General features: G+C 48.1%; 1 protein-coding gene across 7 annotated transcripts in view; it reads right to left on the reverse strand.

Moving 5' to 3' along the window:
* The window catches only part of VAV2 (vav guanine nucleotide exchange factor 2), a 221,975-nt gene that overhangs the window by 104,940 nt on the left and 95,735 nt on the right, over positions 1–21,300 (reverse strand). For all 7 annotated transcript variants that reach the window (XM_078878060.1, XM_078878059.1, XM_078878063.1 and 4 more), the window contains one exon: positions 11,904–11,962. In XM_078878060.1, the coding sequence (XP_078734186.1) occupies positions 11,904–11,962 (59 nt within the window). The remainder of the gene's footprint in view (positions 1–11,903; positions 11,963–21,300) is intronic.

The raw sequence follows: 21,300 nt of genomic DNA on the forward strand, positions 1-21,300 counted from the left end.
GTGGGCACTAACCACGTCTTCTGAGAGGTTTCTTCCCCAAGCCCTCCACGCGTGGGCACTAACCACGTCTTCTGAGAGGTTTCTTCCCCAAGCCCTCCACGCGTGGGCACTAACCACGTCTTCTGAGAGGTTTCTTCCCCAAGCCCTCCACGCGTGGGCACTAACCACGTCTCCTGAGAGGTTTCTTCCCCAAGCCCTCCACGTGTGGGTACTAACCACGTCTCCTGAGAGGTTTCTTCCCCAAGCCCTCCACGCGTGGGCACTAACCACGTCTCCTGAGAAGGTTTCTTCCCCAAGCCCTCCACGCGTGGGCACTAACCACGTCTTCTGAGAGGTTTCTTCCCCAAGCCCTCCACGCGTGGGCACTAACCACGTCTCCTGAGAAGGTTTCTTCCCCAAGCCCTCCACGCGTGGGCACTAACCACGTCTTCTGAGAGGTTTCTTCCCCAAGCCCTCCACGCGTGGGCACTAACCACGTCTTCTGAGAGGTTTCTTCCCCAAGCCCTCCACGCGTGGGCACTAACCACGTCTTCTGAGAGGTTTCTTCCCCAAGCCCTCCACGCGTGGGCACTAACCACGTCTTCTGAGAGGTTTCTTCCCCAAGCCCTCCACGCGTGGGCACTAACCACGTCTCCTGAGAGGTTTCTTCCCCAAGCCCTCCACGCGTGGGCACTAACCACGTCTCCTGAGAGGTTTCTTCCCCAAGTCCTCCACGCGTGGGCACTAACCACGTCTTCTGAGAGGTTTCTTCCCCAAGCCCTCCACGCGTGGGCACTAACCACGTCTTCTGAGAGGTTTCTTCCCCAAGCCCTCCACGCGTGGGTACTAACCACGTCTCCTGAGAAGGTTTCTTCCCCAAGCCCTCCACGCGTGGGCACTAACCACGTCTCCTGAGAGGTTCCTTCCCCAAGCCCTCCACGCGTGGGCACTAACCACGTCTCCTGAGAGGTTTCTTCCCCAAGCCCTCCACGCGTGGGCACTAACCACGTCTTCTGAGAGGTTCCTTCCCCAAGCCCTCCACGCGTGGGCACTAACCACGTCTCCTGAGAGGTTTCTTCCCCAAGCCCTCCACGCGTGGGCACTAACCACGTCTTCTGAGAGGTTCCTTCCCCAAGCCCTCCACGCGTGGGCACTAACCACGTCTCCTGAGAGGTTTCTTCCCCAAGCCCTCCACGCGTGGGCACTAACCACGACTTCTGAGAGGTTTCTCCAGCGTGGAAGAGCGGGCCAAATACCCTCTGGAAGGGCTTCTCCAGAGCTTCCTCAAATGGAGAGGCCCTTCTGCCAACAGTGCCGTGAGCAGGCAATTGCAGGACTGCCACCTTTACTTTCCGCATGTGCAAAGAAAACCTCCCAACGTCTCCGCCTAATCGCCACGCTCAGCAGCTCCACGTTGGTAGAAAGCCGATAAACATTTTCTAAAATTCGATACGATTGGCAGCAACAACAACAAAAAACAACCCCCTAAAAACACACACACGCACGGGCAATAATTATCAAAGATGCGTTATGCCCGGAGCTCCGAGCGCACAGCTCTATCGTCGCATCACACGCGGTACCAAGCGCGCTCATATCTCACCACACGCGGCCTCCGCAATCAAACACGCGCCCTCACTCACTCGCTCGAAAGAAAAACAAAACAAACACGCAAACACGCGGCGCCGACGAGACGCGGACACGAGTTGGCGCGTGCATAATTCATAGGGCGGACGGACGGACGGGACCAGCAGGCCGCGTAGCGCTCTGTCTAATCCATCAAGCCAGGTGCCGATTCAACTTGAATGACGCACACCCTGGCTGGCATGGGTGGGCAGCCCCCAGGGGAAGTTGTACTACCGGCCGACAGCGAATCGCCACGGACAGCAGCTACACTGCTACAGCTGCTGCAGCTTCACTGACGCTGATATTTGCTCGTGACGTGCATGTGTCCACTTAAGCGTGTTATTGAACCAGCAAAGCCGCGATGAGCCGGAGATGCCTGCAACTTTGGAATGTTTGGCCATTGCCATCAATGAGCGATTCATGGGTTCGGCCGTGTAAAGATCTAGCCGAATTTGTGTCATTAAGACCCTCCACCAGCTGACACAGCCAAACAAATTACATTGTCACATTTACGCACCGATTTTTTTACTGTTTCAGCTCACCGGGTGAGTCCAAGAACAATCCTCAAAACCAAGCTTCGTGATTAGAGACATCCGAGATTTCATTTGAAACTGCGTCAAACGTCATCTGGACGAGGACCAGAAAATAATAAATCCAGGAAGTCAGAGTAACCGTGTCATTGTTGAGCGTTTGCAATGAATGAGGCTTCGTGTGGGAGCAACCGAACGAGTGGGGGCAAATAAAAATGGCTTCCGTGAGTAATCGCTCGCCCATATTGGGTGAATATCTGCTCCCCTAGCACAATTAGCCTATAGGTAATAGGCTCATACGCAAAGAACTATTCCTTTATTGCAAACGAATTAGGGGGGGACAAATATACACGTATGAAAGTTCGAGATTTAACATGTTTGTAGACATCATTACCAGGAATTTGTCCATCAACACTCTGGGCAACCTTGCGAATGAGATGCCTCGTCTCAACAACTTACCCAGGTGATTAAACATTTTAATAACTACAATTTAAAACATTCCCTAACATAGTTTCCTAGAGTGGAACGGACATTCCAGTGGATCACGTGTTCTCCGATAGAGGAGAGAACCCCCCACCACCACCATTGCATAAACAGAGCTCCGTACAGACGGAATCCACAGAATCCGTCGCTGTACTCAGATGTCTGGGAGGAAACCGGAGTGCCCAGAGAAACCCCCACAAAAGAGCGGGAATAGGGCTCAAATAACAAAGACAAAGATCCCCCGTATATGCCTTAACAGACTGTTGGGGCAAGTGCTGTTAGCAAGCACCTATGAAGGCCGCACGCCACACGAGGGGGTGGGTGGCCAGCACCACGCCCCGACCGCCTTTGTCACCCAAGTGGCGATGTTTACACACCGCACCACGTACTCATTTGAGGCTGAGTCGACCTAGGAGAAGCCCAGGACCGGTTCAGATAATCGTCACTGGTGTTGGTGGCTGTGAACGGAAATCAAAGAACACAAACACACACGTACGCAACCTACTGGATATCCTGCCACTCAGCCTAAACAGGTCCAGACCTATGTGCATGGCAGTTGGTCACATTTGCCCAAAGTTGTATTGATGGTGACTTAAGGCAAAACAAAACGACAGAATGCACTTCGTCAAGAACTGCTGGTGGGTTTATTCTTTTAAAAAATTGCACAATGGACAGAGGCTGCGGCACTTCTTACAGGTCGCGGTGTCTCGTTTGAAGCTTAAACAGACCGGGGGAGTCTCACAGCGTGCGGTAGTCTCTGCACGGTCCACCGTACTTGGCCCCAAGTGGCCGGATTACGGGCGTGCGGCACCCAGGCCTGTTGGTGACGGGCCCGGGCCCAGACGCCCACGCGCCGAAGTCGAGAGCGTAAAATGGTCACTGAATTGGCGTCTGCCAACTCCAAAAACGGCCTGCTGATCAGCACCACCGCTGGCGTGCCACGGTTGAGTGCTAACCGCTTCATGTCAAGCTGTTTGTATTTAAAACGCGCGCCTCGACGCTATCGTACGCGTGTCTTCAGAGTGAAAGTGACATGATTGCAGGCTGCCATGCCACGTTATTTTGACAATGGATATAGAGAGCACGACACCAGGCTAGTTAAAAGAAACACAACGCCCATTGTGCCCGTCTGCATAAAATATTGTGTTGACAATCCACGCAACAGGGCGTGGATGTGAACAAACTTCACAGGCTGGTTTAATCGCGTGCGGCTGCTCGGATTTGAACCCAAAATCTCGATGTGCCAGCTCAGCGCTTTGAACCGTGAGCCACCCGGCCACCTCATGAAATTTTTGCTCTCCTCCCCAATTTTATTTCCATTGCACTATGGCCGTTGGAAATAATCCATCCGGAAATATCGCATAGCGCCGCAATCCCATGTAACAGGGAACAGCTGCGCAAATGATTTCCAAGAACTTCTTCTAATAACCCTTCAAGTGGCCTTTTTGTCGTTTTATACACATTATGGGGTCACACTTTGCACCACATTCCGCTATGAGATTGGTGGGGTTTTTGCATGACAGACACACGGATATATCTTCATATTTTCCAAGCAGATATTAAGTACAGAACCAAATTTAATATATTTGAGGGTTTTTATAAGGTAACCATTAGACAGACTGGAATTAGAACCCGCATGGATCATGGATGGGCCGTCCAAATTCCAACCCAGGGTGTCTCAGCGGTGCCACCTCGGGTTTTCACGTTTACCATTGATAATTCAAATAATAAAACTCGACTGTGCTAAGATTTCCCCTTGCTCTGAGCACGCTCAACAAAAGTCAGAGTGATCTCCTGCTCGAATGAGCATTGAGGCGGTGCTCATCTCCTGTTTGCAAGTTGCTTCCCTTGCTTGCGTGGGGCTTCCTCCAGTTTCTCCAGCGTCCTCTGGCACGTATAATAAACACGCATCTATTCATTTGGCTGAAAAAATCATAATGTACGCGCCTTTGTATTTGCAGATCGCGCAGCGTTTGCGAGATGCACTTGCATAAATTACGTTCTGTAAAAACTAAATATCCTGAGCCAGTGGTGGAAAATCCCAATTCATATTACAGGGGTGAATCTATGTCGAGGACAACCACTGTTGAATTCCCCACAACGTGGTAAACATTTTATTTACCCCAGAGGGAGGGATGGGCTGAGTAAACCCTGAAACCAAGATTCGAACTCGCAACCTTCCAATGGCGAGCCGCTCGCTCTACCACTGAGCCGCCTGGCCTTATCATCGACGGTCTTATCAGTGGCCACCACGGTGGCGAGATGTTAACTACCTCGCCCAGTATCCAAAAGGTCCACCCCGACGCTCGTATATTCGGAGTTTTTGTCAAGTGGCTGCAGGATGAAGGCTGCCCCACACCGTGTTGGTCACGGGCATTGTTTGACCAAATTTCACCACGCTTGTCGATGTCGGTTGGTGAAGAGGACTTGCCACTGATGCTAGCTGTGGCTCGGATCTGGGGCGCTGCGGTGGCGAGATCTTAACTACCTCGCCTGGTATACAGGAGGTCGTGGGTTCGATTCTGACCCTGTTGCCTGTATATTTGGAGTTGCATGTCTCTCTCCCCGTGGCTACGCAAATTTTTCTCCAGGTCCTCTGGTTTTTGACTCCACATTAAGAATCAACATGCGTTTAGAGTATCTGGCTGATATAAATTTCCACGTGATAAGCCACTTCGTTGAGCTATCATTTGTGGCCAGGTTGCTTATGATAAAAAACTTCATAACTCAGTGGGCCTTACCTGGTAAAATAAAAATAGTTTAGTGACTGTCGACCGTGTAGGACCTTCTTGCGCTCATGGGACAGAGAACAAATCAAAAACAAAACACAATCAGCGCCGTTACAGCGCATCCACTTCCACACAACACCCTCTTGTACTCGGCTAATACACCGCAGAGAACTGTGGAAATGCGATCCGACCGTTTACATTTTCAAACGCCCTAGGGCGAGCGGGTCTGAAGGATTTAATTTGTTCCCCCTTAACTCCACCATCATGGTGGGGGGGAGGTATGGAATGCTGGAAGGTAAAAGTGTGGCTAAACTGGGCCATCACCTTAACTTACAGCTACAATATTAACGGGAAACGCCCAAGCACAGGATGATTTTTTAAATTAAAATGTTCTTGCTTTTAACCATTTGAGAGACGGATGGGATAACGTTTGTGTTGCTCAAGAGGCCTTGGGTGGGATGGCAATGTCAGAAATAATAATGCCAAGGATTATTTACGCAGGAAGGAAAGGCCTCGCTATGTCTCGAGACTTTTTTTTTCAGGACGGCCTTGATTTGATTACTTGGCCAATTACGCTTAAATTATGACTATTACTTTTTTTTTTCCTTACCGGGTAAGACACGCTGAGTTAAAAAGCTCTTTTTCAGAAGCGGCCTGGCTATCACAAATGATAGCTCAACAAAGTGGAAGTGGCTTATCATGTGGAAATTTATAGCAGCAAAATACTCTAAACATATGTTTCTGTTTCTAAATGTGTAGGGAAAAACCGGGAGAACGTGATAACTCCAAATATACAGCAGGCATCAGGGTCGCGATCGAACCCACGACTTCCTGTATACCAGGCGCGGGAGTTAACATCTCGCCACTATGGTTATTATCTGAAGGAACCAGGAATGAAGCCGACAGTACAACTGCAAATAGGGTTAGTTCGAGGCAGTTTGACCAAATGCCCGTCCAGCACCGCCTCACAACAACAATGGCGCTCGACCCCGAGCCCACTCCCTCCCACATGACAACAGCAACGCTGGTGTTCGGCACCAGCACGACCGCAACGCCGCACTGAAGCCTTTTCTCGGGCGCAACTCGCTCCGCTGGTGGAGGGGGGGCGGGCAAAAGATTAGGCCGCAGATAGAACGCGAGCGTCGGGAAGTAAAAACCTATATTGGCCAATTCATTCGCGCGATTCGGTGAGGCGTACTTTATAATTGGACGCTGTTTTCAAAAAGCCGCACGCACCCGTTAGATTAATTGGCCTCCCACCGGCGCATTTGAGGCGAAACAACAACAACAACAAAAATGTTGGTCTCCCCACGTGCACACGTTTGTGAAGTCTGACCCGCGGTCTCCGAGACTGAGCGAACAACTCGAGTCCTGAGGCTGCACACCTGAGCCAACAGTAACAGAGACGCAAGCTCTTGGGATCCGAGAGTCTGCACATATTTTACTGTGAAAACACACACAGTCGCCGTTCAGAATTGCACGCATCTTAAGATCAAACGTGTGCACCAGTTGGCCCCGCTTGTAAAAAAATAAGCTTTTGGCTGCAGTTCCAAGTCTGGTCGTCTGTGAAAAAGAGCTTCATAGCTCATCGGATTCCTCCAGTGTAAATAAATATTCTGATTCTGAAGTCAGTGGTGAAAAATGTCACACTCCTACGGCAAGGACCAGTCTCTCCCACAAGACAGCTGCCATTGCCTATCCCGCAAAATGATTCTCATTTCACAAACCCCAGAGGGTTGATCAGCAGAGTTCGCCCTTTATGAGGATCACAGCTCACATCGTTACAATTATTAGCCGAGCTCTCTATCCACAGCACCACATGGCCGGATTTGCATAGATAATACGCACAGCCCTTGTCAAGCTGCTGCAGGATGAAGGCCTCCCCCACACCATGTTGATCATGGGCATTGTTCCCCCATATTTCACAACGGCTAGTCCATGTGGGTTGGTGAAGAGGACTTGCTACTGATGTTAGCTGTGGCTGGGATCTGGGGTGCCACGATGGTGAGATGACCACTATCTCGCCTGGTATACAGAACGTCATGGGTTCAATCCCGGCCCTGACGCCTATATATTTGGAGTTTGCGTGTTCTTCCCATGGTCGCGTGGATTTTTCTCCGGGTCCTCCGTTTTTTTCCCTCCACATTTAGAATCAACACGCGTTTCGAGTATTTGGCTGCTCTAAGTTTCCACATGATAAGCCACTTCCGCTTCGTTGAGCTATCGTTCGTGGCTAGGTTACTTCTGAAAAAGAGTTATGTAGTTCAGTGGGCCTCACCTGGTAAAATAACACATTTTAGTTTTAAATAGTTTGAGTTTAACTGAGGCGTCTGGGTTCGCGAAGCACTGTGCTACGAGCCTAGCGGTGGGTGGCCACTGCACCATTGCTTCGATTTGGATTTGCATGTATCGGTGATTAGAATTAATTATGGGTGCTGAACAAGCAGTCAAATAAAGCCCCATACTTCCTTTTCCTGGCCAACTTCAGATTGCCGGTTTATTTTGTTTTGCTATCAGCCCAACTTGGCTTCCCGGACCTACCTGACCTGCCCATGCCGGACATTTGTGGAAGCGTCATAGCTCATCGGATTTCTCGAGTCTAAATAAAGATTCTGATTCTTGAATACGAGCAAGTTCGAGCCAGTAAAATTTTCATAATCAACGTTTTTGAGTTTAGATCGCGTTATTTATAAATGTGTCGTAACCCTCCACCACCCGACACGGCCAATCAGTAAAAAAAAGTGTCACGTTGACAAAAGACAAATAGTTCACTGCTTTAGCCCACCGGTGTGTTGAAGCGTGAAACCACAACATTTACAATTTGAGTACGACGTTTCGCTGGTAATTGCATCCAGCATCATCGGGCAATTCGCCAGAATGGTGAGGCTCTGCTGTGTCTCCCGTTCTTATATAGAGCAGCAGCAGGGTGACGTCATCATTAACTCATTAACTCATCAGGTGCAAAGATTTGAGGGGGGAGTTATTGTAATTATATACTAGATTAGTAATCAGGCTATTGTTACGATGCGAGTTGTAGATTAGTAATCATTTGGAATGTGTTTTATTGTGATTATGCTACATTAGTAATCAGTTAGTGTTTGTTTCCCTTATAAAGAATTGTAATGCATCTTATTTAATAATACGCTTCCAGGCCGCACTAAGCCTGTAGATGTCTGAGCGATTAAAGTTATTTCTGTTTCTCTCAATTTCAATCGATTCTCTAATTAGTCTTTGCCAGTAGTAACTAGTTTTACACAACACTTCAACGTTGTCAAAATCAATTGAGTGTCCCTGTTGGCATGCATGTTCTGCCACTGCCGACAGTTGTGTTTGTGATAATTTAATATTTCTCTGGTGTTCTTTTAGTCTTACACTAACGTTACGCCCTGTCTGTCCAATATAGCATCTGCCACATACACAATTAATCCGATATACACCCTCTGTTGATAATTTAGGTAATTCGTCTTTAGTGCACGTTACTAGTTGTTGAATTTTGTGTACTGTACCAAATCTTACTGTAATGTTTTGCTTTTGCAAAACACGGGCTAATTTGTCAGTTACTCCTGAGATAAATGGTATTTTTATTGTTTTAATAATCTGATCGCTTTCAGCAGTGTTGCTTTGCGATCGTGATTTGGCATTTAGTGCTCTGTTAATTTGAGCATTATTGTAGCCATTCTGTCTTAGTGCTTCTTTAACATGTTTAATCTCTCTCACTAGACTTTCACCATCTGACACTGTTTTAGCCCGATGTATGAGCGTCTTGATAAGAGAGGATTTCTGAGCTGGGTGATGATGCGAATCTGCATTCAGATAGGCATCAGTGTGCGTTTGCTTTCTGTAAACGCTGTGTGTTAGGTTACCATTTAGGCCATGCCCAAGTAAAATATCCAGGAACGGGAGTGTGTTATTCACCTCCATTTCCATGGTGAACTGAATGGCCGGGTTTTGTGCATTGAGATGATTTAGAAAATCGTTAAGTGTATCTTTACCATGTGGCCAGACAACCAAAGTGTCATCCACATATCTAAACCAAAAGGATGGTTTTAATGTGCTCGAGGCAAGTGCTCTGGTTTCAAAGTTTTCCATGTACAAATTTGCTATAGCAGGAGATAAAGGAGAGCCCATTGCTGCTCCCTCCCTTTGTTTAAAGAATTCGCCTCTCCATAAGAAGTAAGTGTTATTTAAACAATGGTCTGCGAGTTTCGGAATATCTTTTGGTAAACCTGTATTCTTTACCAGTGTATCAAGTAATTTAAGCGACTCGCTCACTGGACGTTGATTATGAATAATATTGGTCGCGAAAGCCTACGTGTTAAACCAGTAAAGTTTGTCTCTTCACCGTCGGCGAAGGTGGCCGAGTTTAAACAAAAAACAAAACCAGTCAGACAAAACCAGTCAAGTAAAAAAAGTTCAAGGACCACATTTCATAGTTCCAAAGAACCGTGAAGAAATGACCACAAGTGGTAAATGGATGTGACAGCACAGGTCTGCAGTCCTGTGCTTCATTTAGCGTTTTCTTTTTGCTTTTCCCCCCCATTGCTATCCTGATTGTGCCATCGGTGTCCATGAGTCCCAGTATCCATCCGGGTCACTCGCAGAGCAATGTTACTGAATGGCCCACGGAAGCGGACATCGCAGGCCTACCTTCGAGATCCATTAAAGCAACGACTGTTCCACACAGCAGGAGGCAGGATTATCCCGGCTGCTCTGCCACCAAGAGAAATGTTCATCGCATGGCACCAAAACTGATATTTTAATTATCAGAGCAGCAATTCAGCCAAATTATGCGCAAAGCCAATTTAATGTTATTGTTTTGTGGAACTCTCGGTGATGGTCATCTACAATTGCTGATATGACAAGCTGCTAATCTATACGTATGTATGTTTATTTCTATCTATGTATCTTTCTCTGGAGAACTTACCCTAGACCGCTTCACAATTGTCACTTAAAGCCTATGATACACATGTACGTCATGTTAACGAGCTCAAAATTATATACATGTTGACCCTTGAACCCATAATTTGGCTTATCAGCCCCGGCATTGCTTCGTAGCTCTACCATTTCCAATAGCCCAGCATATGACACAGATACATTTGCACCATCAGAGTAAAAAAATATCTATTTATACTGGAGAAATCCGATTAACTGTAAACCCCTTTTTCACAGATGTCCAGTAGACGCAGGTCAGAACGATAAAACAACAAACAATACAAAAACACAATAGGAGTGCAAAGTATAGGAAATGTAGAAATTAAATAAAAAAAATATATACAAATATCTTATCAGGTAAATCCCACCGAGCTATGAAGTTCTTTATCAGAAGCGACCTGGCCACAAATCATAGCTCAACGAAGTGGCTTATCGCGTGGAGATTTTTAGCGGCAAAATAATCAGTGTAGGGACACTGCATCTCAACAGGCCTCCCACTGTAACTGGTTTGGTGGTGAGGGTGGTCACGTGAGTTGCAAATGTCTGATGTGGGTGAGGTGAGCGTTCTGTCAGTATTACATCACCCTGTCCATCATCCCGATAGACTGTCCTCTAGTTTTCAAATTTACAGTATGAGTATTGTTTATATTCTTTGGGTCTTTCAGTAAAGTCACGTAAATAGGTTCAAAGAACTTTACCGAAAGACCCAAAGAATATGAATTCCTGCAGTCACGAAAGCTGTAAGTCAAAATTTGATTATTCCATTGGAACCCCATTTGCCAGTAGAAAAATATGATAATTGTTTTTTTACCCTTCTATCTGGCAACAAAACTGACACCTTTTTACAAGGAGTCGTGTTTGCATAGACCACAATACCTGCAGTCGTAATGCAAACAAAAAACATAACTCTGATAATGTATCCACTGTCCTTGAAGTTGATTGGTCCACACTAGCCTAGTCTCACACCATGTGAGACTAGGCTCTAAGGAAAGCTGTCTCGGGTGTGGACCAATCAAATTCAAGGACAGTGCATACATTATCAGAGTTATATATTTTTTGCATTACGACTGCAGGTATTGTGGTCTATGCAAACATGACTCCTTGTAAAAAAGTGTCAGTTTTGTTGCCAGATAAAAGGGTAAAAGACCAATTATCAATTTGATTATTGTTAAGCTTGTTTACCCAGGAAAGCCTCACCGATTCAGAATCGCCTTTTCAGGAGGGCTCAACCAAGTTTCTGAGCACTATGGGGCAATGTTGCCGTGTGTAATCCCAATTGAGTAATGTTCAGACAATTTATGAGCAGTTACAATGAGTGTGTGTGTGTGTGTTTTTTAGCGATAGGAGGAAACCAAAGAACCTGGAAGAAACCCATGCAGATAACACAAACTCCACAGAGAAAGGCACCCGAGTTGGGAATCGAACTCGGGCAGTTCTTGCCATAAGGCACGAGCATCACCACTGCTCCACCTGGGCTGCCCACGTGCACCGCAACACCTCGTGTGTGTTCTTAAGGCGTGTGAACGTCTCAAAAAATCTGAAGCTTTTTCCTAACACAAATTGGCAGTTCACGGACTGATTGCCAGAGGAGCAGGCCCTTGTGTGTCAGTGCAAGTGGGGATCTCACCGAATGTTCTTGCTCTGGCAGGTGGGATGTTGGGACAGCCTGGATAGCGCACTGATGACCTGCAACACAGGCAAAGAGGGGTAGGGGGGGGGACAGGTTTAACGCAATCACTTACCACTGCTCGCAGCAACGCACACTATAGCATTCAACATTGGTACAGAATCAGAATTTGTATTTTTACTGGAAAAATCCGATGAGCTGTCAAGCTCTTTTTCACAGTTGTCCACCACCACCACCACCGTCATCGTCACAGTTAAAACTACTGGACAGTGAATTCATATCACGATGCCAACTTGTAACATGCCGTACATTGCTCACTCTTGAAGAGAGAGAGACTTGGAGGCATGAGGACCCAGAGAGAAGCGGGAAAGCAGCCAGCCACGCAGTGATCCAGTGCCAACAATTGCCAGAGCTCCGCACTCTATATATTAAGATGTTTTCAACCAATTAATGAACGCTTACATAGCGGAGCACCCGGAGAAACCCCACAGGTGCAAGGGGGCAACACTAACCCATAGACGGAACAGGTGAAGTCGACATTTGGCTGTCCCACCTTCTCCGGGAAAGCCCGGGCATGGCACCATGATGCGCATCGGAAGCAGTTTCACAACATTTGTGCGATCCACCAACCCTTGCCTCCACCGCACTGGATTACAGGCGAGCATTGTCACTGGCGCCCAGCAGTGCCCCTTACCCGAGCCACCGGCACCACGATACCTGTTATCTACGCCATCAAGTCGAAACATGGAAACTATTTAACGGCAGGTAAAATATTCCCCTTTATCTGTGATTTATTTGCAGGTAAATAGGAGTTCACCTGGAGGTGGTGCTAAATTCTTCCTATTATTCCTGTTTTGGCCCCTAAAAGTTAACGATTACTTCTGTTGTTTTCCTTGTTGGTTTTACCGTGTTTATGAACCACATGCCATCACAGGTAGCATGCAGTGAAACAAAAAAGGGGAACTCGCGGACGAGAGAACGCGCGTACGCGGATCAACGGCGCCATCAAACCGTGAAGAGAAGCGAGTGCACATGGGCAGGGATGACGGCCGATGGTCAAAAAATAGTTGCAGTGGCAGTGGCAGCTAATAAAATGAAACATGTCTGTGGGAAACGTCCACGGAGGAGATTGAGGAATAAAAAATAATCCAGCAGGTGGTCTGTGCATTACAACATCGGAAGCGTCATGAAAGACAACAGTGGATTGATTGAGGGAGACATCCATTCAGCGGTGAACGGACCATGGCTGACGATGATTATGGTGTCAAGTATAATGAGCACATAACAAACACAAATAAAAACATTCATCACACTGAAGATGCGGGCAACTCGTTCTGTTTCCACGCCAACAGCCGGCTGTTACCTTGTATTTTATCTCGGTCTAATCTGTGGTAATTGCCGCCCCACGTTAGTGGCAGATTGCAATGCGCCGTGGGGGGGGGTTAGGCTCACTGTTTGCGTGTGAACCAGCAGAGGCTCCCGGACGAGGGCAATCCCGCAAGACGGTGCTCAACAGCATCCGGCGTTGTGGCCTTCGCTGCATCAGCACTGCTATCGGAAGTGCATTGCGTGTACAACGACTACGAACAATTTTCTAGAGATCGGCTCTTTTTCAGAAGCGGACCTGGCCACGTAATGATAGCCCAACGAAGTGGCTTATCGCGTGCAGATTTAAAGCAGCCAAATAATATCGACGCACGTTGTTTCGAAATGCGGAGGGAAAAACCGGAGGACCCGGAGAAAAATCCACGCGACCACGGGGAGAGAGATATCCAAACTGTAAATATACAGCAGCAGGCGTCAGGGTCGGGATCGAACCCACGACCCTTGTACACCAGGCGAGGTAGTTAACATCTCCTAGCCACCGCTGCGCCCGAGAGCAGTGCTGATGCCACTGCGTGCGTGACTGCCCAACACAGCCATTTTGGTCTGCTTCAGCAAAAACTAAAAATCTGAAAGGTTTATTATTATTTTTGTTCATTACATTTTTTTTTACACTTACAGATGTCCATCAAAACATATCGCTGCATTTATGCCATTGTTTGCATTAAAACGCCCTTTGTTGAAAACGTAACGTTTCCTGAACAGATAAATTGTTAAACACCGCATAAGCAGCAGAAGCAAATATAAGCAGAGGTCTATATCAGTCTCCCCTAATATAAATAAATACATAGTTTTAAAACAACATAATGTTCTCCCAAACAAATACGTGTTTAAGCCAGCAGCCTATTTTTTGTGTGTGTGTCCCATTCATCAAATATTATCAAGCAGCAAATGTATAAGCGCACTAACAGGGCCAGTATCGACCTTCTGTTTCTCATCAGCAGAGGCAGGCTTGTTAAACAAAATGCTGCTGTGGCACCGGTCGATATCGGGCAAGCACACTCTGTATAAAATACGGGACCGCGTTGACAAACCCAAAACAAGGAGTGGAATATAACTGGAATAATTAAAAGATTAAAAAAATATACACAGAGATAAAACAATAAATAATGAAGGGGCCCACTGCTCGTGAAATTCGTTACGTAAACCTAACCGAGAGTCATAAATAAATAGCGGTCGTGGAAGTGACAATCTACATTCATATTCCTCTGCGAGCCATTGCAGACGGGGGAGCTACTCGGCAAAATTGGAAACGTTTCATGACCCAGCACGCCAAGTGGCTCACCCACCTCCTGGCCTCTCCGTATTCCCTCCCCCAAAGTGCCCAATGATTCGGAGGCAAGCCACCCGTGGGAGGTGCTTGAGGTGCTGCACAAGAAATATTAAATCACGGGAAATGCCGAGCTCAGGAGGCAGGGCACGGATGCCCGAATGCAGTCAAGTTAAGAGGTGGGGGGAGTGAAAAATTCCGCTCCCCCCCCCCGGCCCCCCCCCTAACTGTCCCCACCCGCTGCTCGTGCCAGCCGTGCCATGGTGCACGCGTGCGCAATTTTAAATGTCGGGTTGTGTGCGTGCGGTGGGGAGCGGTAGTTACAGGGCGCTGGGCTACGAACCCGGCGACCCGAGTTCGATTCCTCGCCACGGCTAACATCGGCGGCAATTACCTGAATCGTTCCTGCACCTCTCCCCGAGGTCGACTCAGCCGAAAATTTTATCGGAAGCAGTACTGCACCTCCCCTAGGATTGCTCAGTCTTAGATGAGAACCTGCTGCGATATGAAAATACCGACGCTGGGAAGACAGAGGCGACCGAGTGTGGTTCTGACCACAGCGGCCGTTTGAGTGCCTTGCCGGCCTTTGTAGGTTGCTCGCTTGCACTGACGCTCTAGCCCCGTGTGTTGGGTGCTAACCATTCTGCCTCCACTCCCCCACAATTTATATTCGCTGAATGCCTGCGAGCAGCCCTGCCCCAACAGCATGTGCAGTGTAGGTTATATTGTGGATCACAGTCTCTGTGCACGCGCTAATGATTGAAAACCGACCCAGTGTTTCAGGAGTATTGTAATGTAATCCCATATTTGGTGTTTTCAAAAATTGTGTCATCTTTTTAGCTTAAAAATGTATGTAGTTAAACATTTGATCACGTAGGCTTTCGCGACCAATATTATCCATAACGTCGTACTGGAATTGTCAATGTTGTGGGTTTACTTTTCAACACAGCGGTGTGCTGAACTAGCAACGAATTGGCCACGTTCTGTTTACGTGACAAACCTTACTACTTGGCTGTGTCGGGTGGTGGCGGGGTGTTAACGACACATTTATATTGACGTGATCTAAGCCAAAAGAAAACCTCTATTATGGGTTTGCGAGTGATAGAAATACATTGAAAGAGATACATTGGCCGCAACTGTCTTCTCATTAACCTCAAGCTGCTGGCCCCATCCTTCCTCCAGTTCACTCCTTCTTAACGTTGACTGCAGCTTTGCACCCCTTTGGTTCTCAATCGTAAAAATAAAGTATAACGTTAATAAACACGTAGGGTTTCATGAAACCAAGTTGTTACTTACGTGCCCGTGCTTAATTTGTCTTTTGTTGATTTACTTTCTCAAAAAACCTGGCCATGTCTGCAACCCCCAGTGGGTGCGTGCACCCCTGGAGAAGAAGAACCACTGCTCCAGGGATTGATATTCACCCCTGTAGAGATTCAATGCATTGTCTCGTATAAGAAACGATTCCTTGTTTATTACAACAACAAAACTTGACCCGTTCATCACTAACACCGTGAGCGGCCTTAACAGGATACAAATATAGAATAGGTGACGTTTCAGGCAATGCCCCTCCCTTCTTCATAGCACATAGATGGTGCTCTAAAGATTTCCATTCATGAGCTATGAAGAAGGGCTATTTTGCCAAACACGTCACCTATTACACATACGTTTCCCTTTAGGGCCACGGTGTTATTGAACACAATGCGTTGGGCCGTCGTTGTTAACTGTGCATGTGCACCGCTGCCAAGGCAGCAGCAGCATCAGCAGCATCAGCAAATACTGTCTTTACTCTTGAACTCTGCGCTGATTAGTCGTGCCTCCAGCAGTTGCGGCAGTGGCATGAACTCGTGACATACGGGACAACAAACGCAGATTTAAAATTACGTAATTTCTTAAGTGCACAACGCAGTGCACGTATCGTGAAATAAAACTAAAATCAATATTACCTGACGAATCAATGCATTCTCCTTCCACCATTAATAATTTCCACTTTAAACTGATGATGAAAACACGTTAAATTAGATTTTTTTTCATTTTTACATCTAAAACCCATCATAAAGAGTAATCAGCTGCTACATGTAAGTCGAGGTAATATGATTACACGCCGAAACCGAGTAATCATATGGATTTGCGTAACCCAATCACAGCTGCACGGAGCTCCTAATACATTACACATCAACTCCCGTTTGCTTTACTGCACACGTGCGGTACAATCAACACCTCAATTATCTGGGGTAATTGCAGAGGAGCGGTGGCTCGGATAAAACAAAAACACGGATCATGCCAAACACATGCAGATTAGGCTATGAATCGTGTTTACTGCGTACCGAAGTGGAATCAAGCGGGCGGGGGGGGGTCTATTGCTTCTAAGAGTCATCGGTTTCATGAGAGGTTGTTTTTCTTTAGGGGGGGGGGGTTAGATCGCGTGATTATAACACATTCCTGCGGAGGGAGCTGGTAGGAACGTTGGGTTGCTCGGTCAATGGCCAGGGTCAACGGCGGCGTGGTGTATTCCGCAAATATGCCCGACTGAGGGCGGGCACAAGCCGGCGTGAGTAGGTTAAACGTTGAGTTTATAAGGCCACCACGGGGTGACCAGCCCCTCCCCACCCAGCCCCGCCCCTCCCAGCCCCACCCTCCCCACCCAGCCCCTCCCTGCACGACGGACACAATAATCCCCTGTGGGCTGGTGTAACCAGGAGGTTCCTACCAGTATAAACGTGCCGTTAAACCCGCCACCACCCGACACAGCCAAGTAGCAAGGTTTGTCACGTAAATGAAACATTGCAAATTAGTGTTTCGCGTGACAACCCCTTACCCATTGGCCGCGTCGGGTGGCGGCGGCGTCTAGCGACGGCATTTACATTTTACGCGATCTAACCCAACCCAAAAAAAAACGTCTATTGTGGAGAAGCCCAACCATTACTCCGACGACGTGTTAGTTGAAACGATCTGGTTTTGCCTGCCGACGCACTCTGGGGCCTCGTGGGCACCGAGCGGTCGACGGGCCCCCTGGGCGCGTCAGGAGGAGCGGCTGACGACGAAAGCGGCGTTCAATGTTTGACCGCAATTTTGGCGCGCCACGTTGGCGATGCCGGATCACGACCGTCATCTTCCGTGTTCAGTTTTTTTTTTGCGTTCAGTTCGTTGTCCTTCTCCCCGCCGCCGCACCTCGGAATGAACGCGGTCGGCTACGTACGGTGCAAAAGAAGTTCAACACACAGTGCCAAATTATCCTAGCAGCAAAAGTAAATACATATGTAGCTACGGGCCCCGCACTTTGAAGGGCCCCGCGCTAAATGCTTTCAAGCTATCAATTCCGGTTCAGTGATTCTGCACTTGCTCTATTACTATAATACTATACCGCCTTCAACTTTTATGCACGAATGGGTGTTTAAGGTTAGCGATTTGTCGTATTATCTGGCTGTATAGCAAATAAAAAAATACAATTACTTTACTATGCAAGTAAAAAAAGTTGTGTTTGAATATTTACGCGTTTTTTATTTAGGGCCCCTTTACAACATATGCTACAGGCCCCGCACTAGCTTCATCCGGCGCTGTCAACACACGTACACATATAGCCAGAAAGAGTTTGCTAGTAACCGTACACGCGCGTGTGTCGGGGGCGTGCCGACATCTACGTGCAGCACAGCGCTTTGTGGTGCCAGACGGCAGATGGGCCGCCCTCGACAGATCCCAACAGGTGCGAGTCACAGGTGTCAGCGGTCGGCGAACCCGTGAGCCAGACGCCTTCGCCGGGGCTACAGCTGCTGCCTCGGCGTGTTTCCTTTCCGAGGCTTCTCCGGCACGCGCGAGCGTGCCATTATTCAAATGTACCGCACCTCAGTTTCCCCCAAACCCCCCACACCACCCCCGTGGGTTCAGGCAACGCCAGAACAGGCAAATGAACAGAAAGGGAGTCCTTCTCGCCGTCGCGGGGCTCCAGATAAACCGCGCGCCCGCCGATTGTTGTATGCATTAAAGCAATACGAGTTAATGATAATAATGACAATTGTATTTTTTTTTGTATTTCATCACCTTTGAAAGGGGTAACCCCAGTGGCAGCTGTCCCTGTGTGGCACAATGTGGCTCAGAACTTGGCCTGCAAACAGGCATTAGCCTGCCAGTACAGGCGTGATGCTAGCTGCTGTGTGCAAGCCCAAATTGAGGTCTTTAATGGGTGATACCGAGCGTTTTAGAGGGATGGAGCGGTGGCACAACGGTTAGCGCATTGCACCACGGTAGACATTGCAGGGCGATACAGCAGCACGGCCGCTAACATCTACGCGGTTGCATACATCGACTACGACGATCCGCAGCTCCGCAACAGCGTCGATTAAAATTGGAAGAAAAAAAATTACGTTACCTTGGTGAAAATACCAACTTGTTCAATTCATGAACAGTTTCAGGGGACATTGGATTCAAGGTTATTTCACAGGCACTGGATGCATCCTTCTTCCAACAGCAGGTTGGGCACATCACTCAAGGGGAAAGACCGCCGCCTCCTGATGCAATATCTCATACCGAGTTGTGCTCTGATTTGATTTCTATATTTGAAACCCAGCCCCTTGAAATCTGACACTCGCTCACTCCATTGTCTGTCCCCACTGCGAGATGCACGTGGCAGCAAGTTCGTAATTTCTATTGTTCTTTCCGCGGCTTTATTTGGTGGGGAACGCACGTGAACTCGGATCGGCCTGTTGGTGACGCCTTCGCTCAATGCAAGAAAAAAAACGACACGTTCACAAAAGGGAAAATTTACAGCAGCCAAATACTCCTAAACGCGTGATGTTGATTTGAAAGGCGGAGAGAGAGAAAAACCGGAGGAACCGGAGAAAAATCCACGCGCTCACGGGGAGAACACGCAAACTCCAAATATACAGCAGGCGTCAGGGTCGGGATGGAACCCCCAGACCTCATTGCATACCAGGCGAGGGAGTTAACATCTCGCCACCGCGGCACGGGCATACGGCCTCATTAACGCCCTCGTCACGCAAGGCAACGAGAGCCGCGTGTTGCGATCCCCGCGGGAGTTTGTGGGCATCGGAAGGAAGTGAAACTCGGACCGGGTCTAAACGAAGTTGGGAGTGGGACGCTTTGCGTGCCGACCACGAGGTCGCTCAGCTGCTGCCGGAGGAAGCGGCGGTGAAATCGGGCGGCGCGCGTAAGCCGTTACATGAAGGCGTCGCCATGAAGACATTCATATTCAACGACGTCCCGCAGATTGATGATAATGACGAGATCCATAATGAGCGGCTAATCTGTATGTTGGTATGTGTGCGTGTTGTATGGCTGTCTGGACAGTACCTCCTCGCCCACTACACCAGTTTAAATGGAGGTGTCATATGAAGGCTTATGATATGTAGTTTATGCACATTAAATCAAATATATGATTTTTTAATTGACCTACAACCGAATAATTTGGCTAATTATGCTTATTGGTCCCGGGTGCTGATTATCCGCTGTATAACTTACAATCACTCGCCCCGTAAAGCGAGCCCTAGCCCTGCGTATGACTCGTGCAACGGAATCTCATTCGCACTGCCACATTTTGGCAGAATGTACAACTTGCAGATGCACGCCCGTGCCATCCGCAAGGTGCACACTGTGCACGTTCAAGCGCGTGCCACGCTCCGCGGACGCTACGAAGGGAAACGTCCCGGGCTACGCGCCTGTCGTGAAGGGCAAAGGTGCAGCCCTGCTGGTGCAAGATCCTCCCACTCGGGGGAGCTTGAGAGAGAGAGAGTCCCTCTGGAGGGTATTTTGGAATTATTCTGCCACGCTGGCCAGCCATCTCGGAGGAGTTACTCACACTTCACCCCACCACTAACGACCTGCTGATGAACTCTGCTGTACCCATTTATACTGCTGGGTGGACAGAGGTGGGCGAGATTTAAGGGACCTGCACCATTGTTTCAACTGCTCTGCTGGAAGATCGAACCGGTGACCTCTGGATGGCAAATACCGTTTTCTAGTAAATTTACACGAGGATAGTTCGATATATTTTAGTTGATATTGCACCACATGGTGGGCCCTATCATGTTGATGGGCAGCTGTCACCTATAACATCTGGTAACCCAACATAATTAGCATATTCCTGTTGAATCTCAACGAGTTTCGCGTGAACCTAAGTAAGTGAGATCAACGCACAAGTCACTCTTCACTCTGAAAAGATAAAGATCCCCCTAATAGCCTTAACGGACTGTTGGGGCAAGTGCCGTTAGCGAGTACCTATGAAGGCCGGAAAGGCGAACGAGTGAGTGGGTGGCCAGCAGCACGCTCGGCTTGCCTTTATCTCCCTCGTGGCGAAGTTTACACATCGCACCAGGAACCCATTTGAGGCTGAGTCTACGTAGGAGAAGCCCAGGATCGGTTCAAATATTTCGCCACCGTCATTGGTCGTGAGTGCGAATCGAACTCGGGTGGCCGAGTTCGTAGTGCAGCGCGCTAACCGCTACGCTACCTCTCTCAGCTCTGACACACAGATAAACACACATTGTATACGCCTCCACTCACCAACACCCACGCCAAATAATTCAATCTCATTCGAAGCAGCAGCTCCCAAATGGTAGGAATTCCTTTACAGTCCGCGAGGTTTAACAAAAGAATGCCTTGGCTTTGAACATTTCTCAAGCCAGCAGAGGCGGGAACAATGTTTATGGAAAGCCGAGGCAATGCAGACCGCTCTGGCACATGAACAAAGGTAAATAAAGACAAAGAATAACCGAGACAAATATTCCCCCTTTA

The sequence above is a fragment of the Lampetra fluviatilis genome, chromosome 49 (assembly GCF_964198595.1).
Source record: "Lampetra fluviatilis chromosome 49, kcLamFluv1.1, whole genome shotgun sequence".
In the NCBI taxonomy this organism is placed as follows: domain Eukaryota; kingdom Metazoa; phylum Chordata; class Hyperoartia; order Petromyzontiformes; family Petromyzontidae; genus Lampetra; species Lampetra fluviatilis.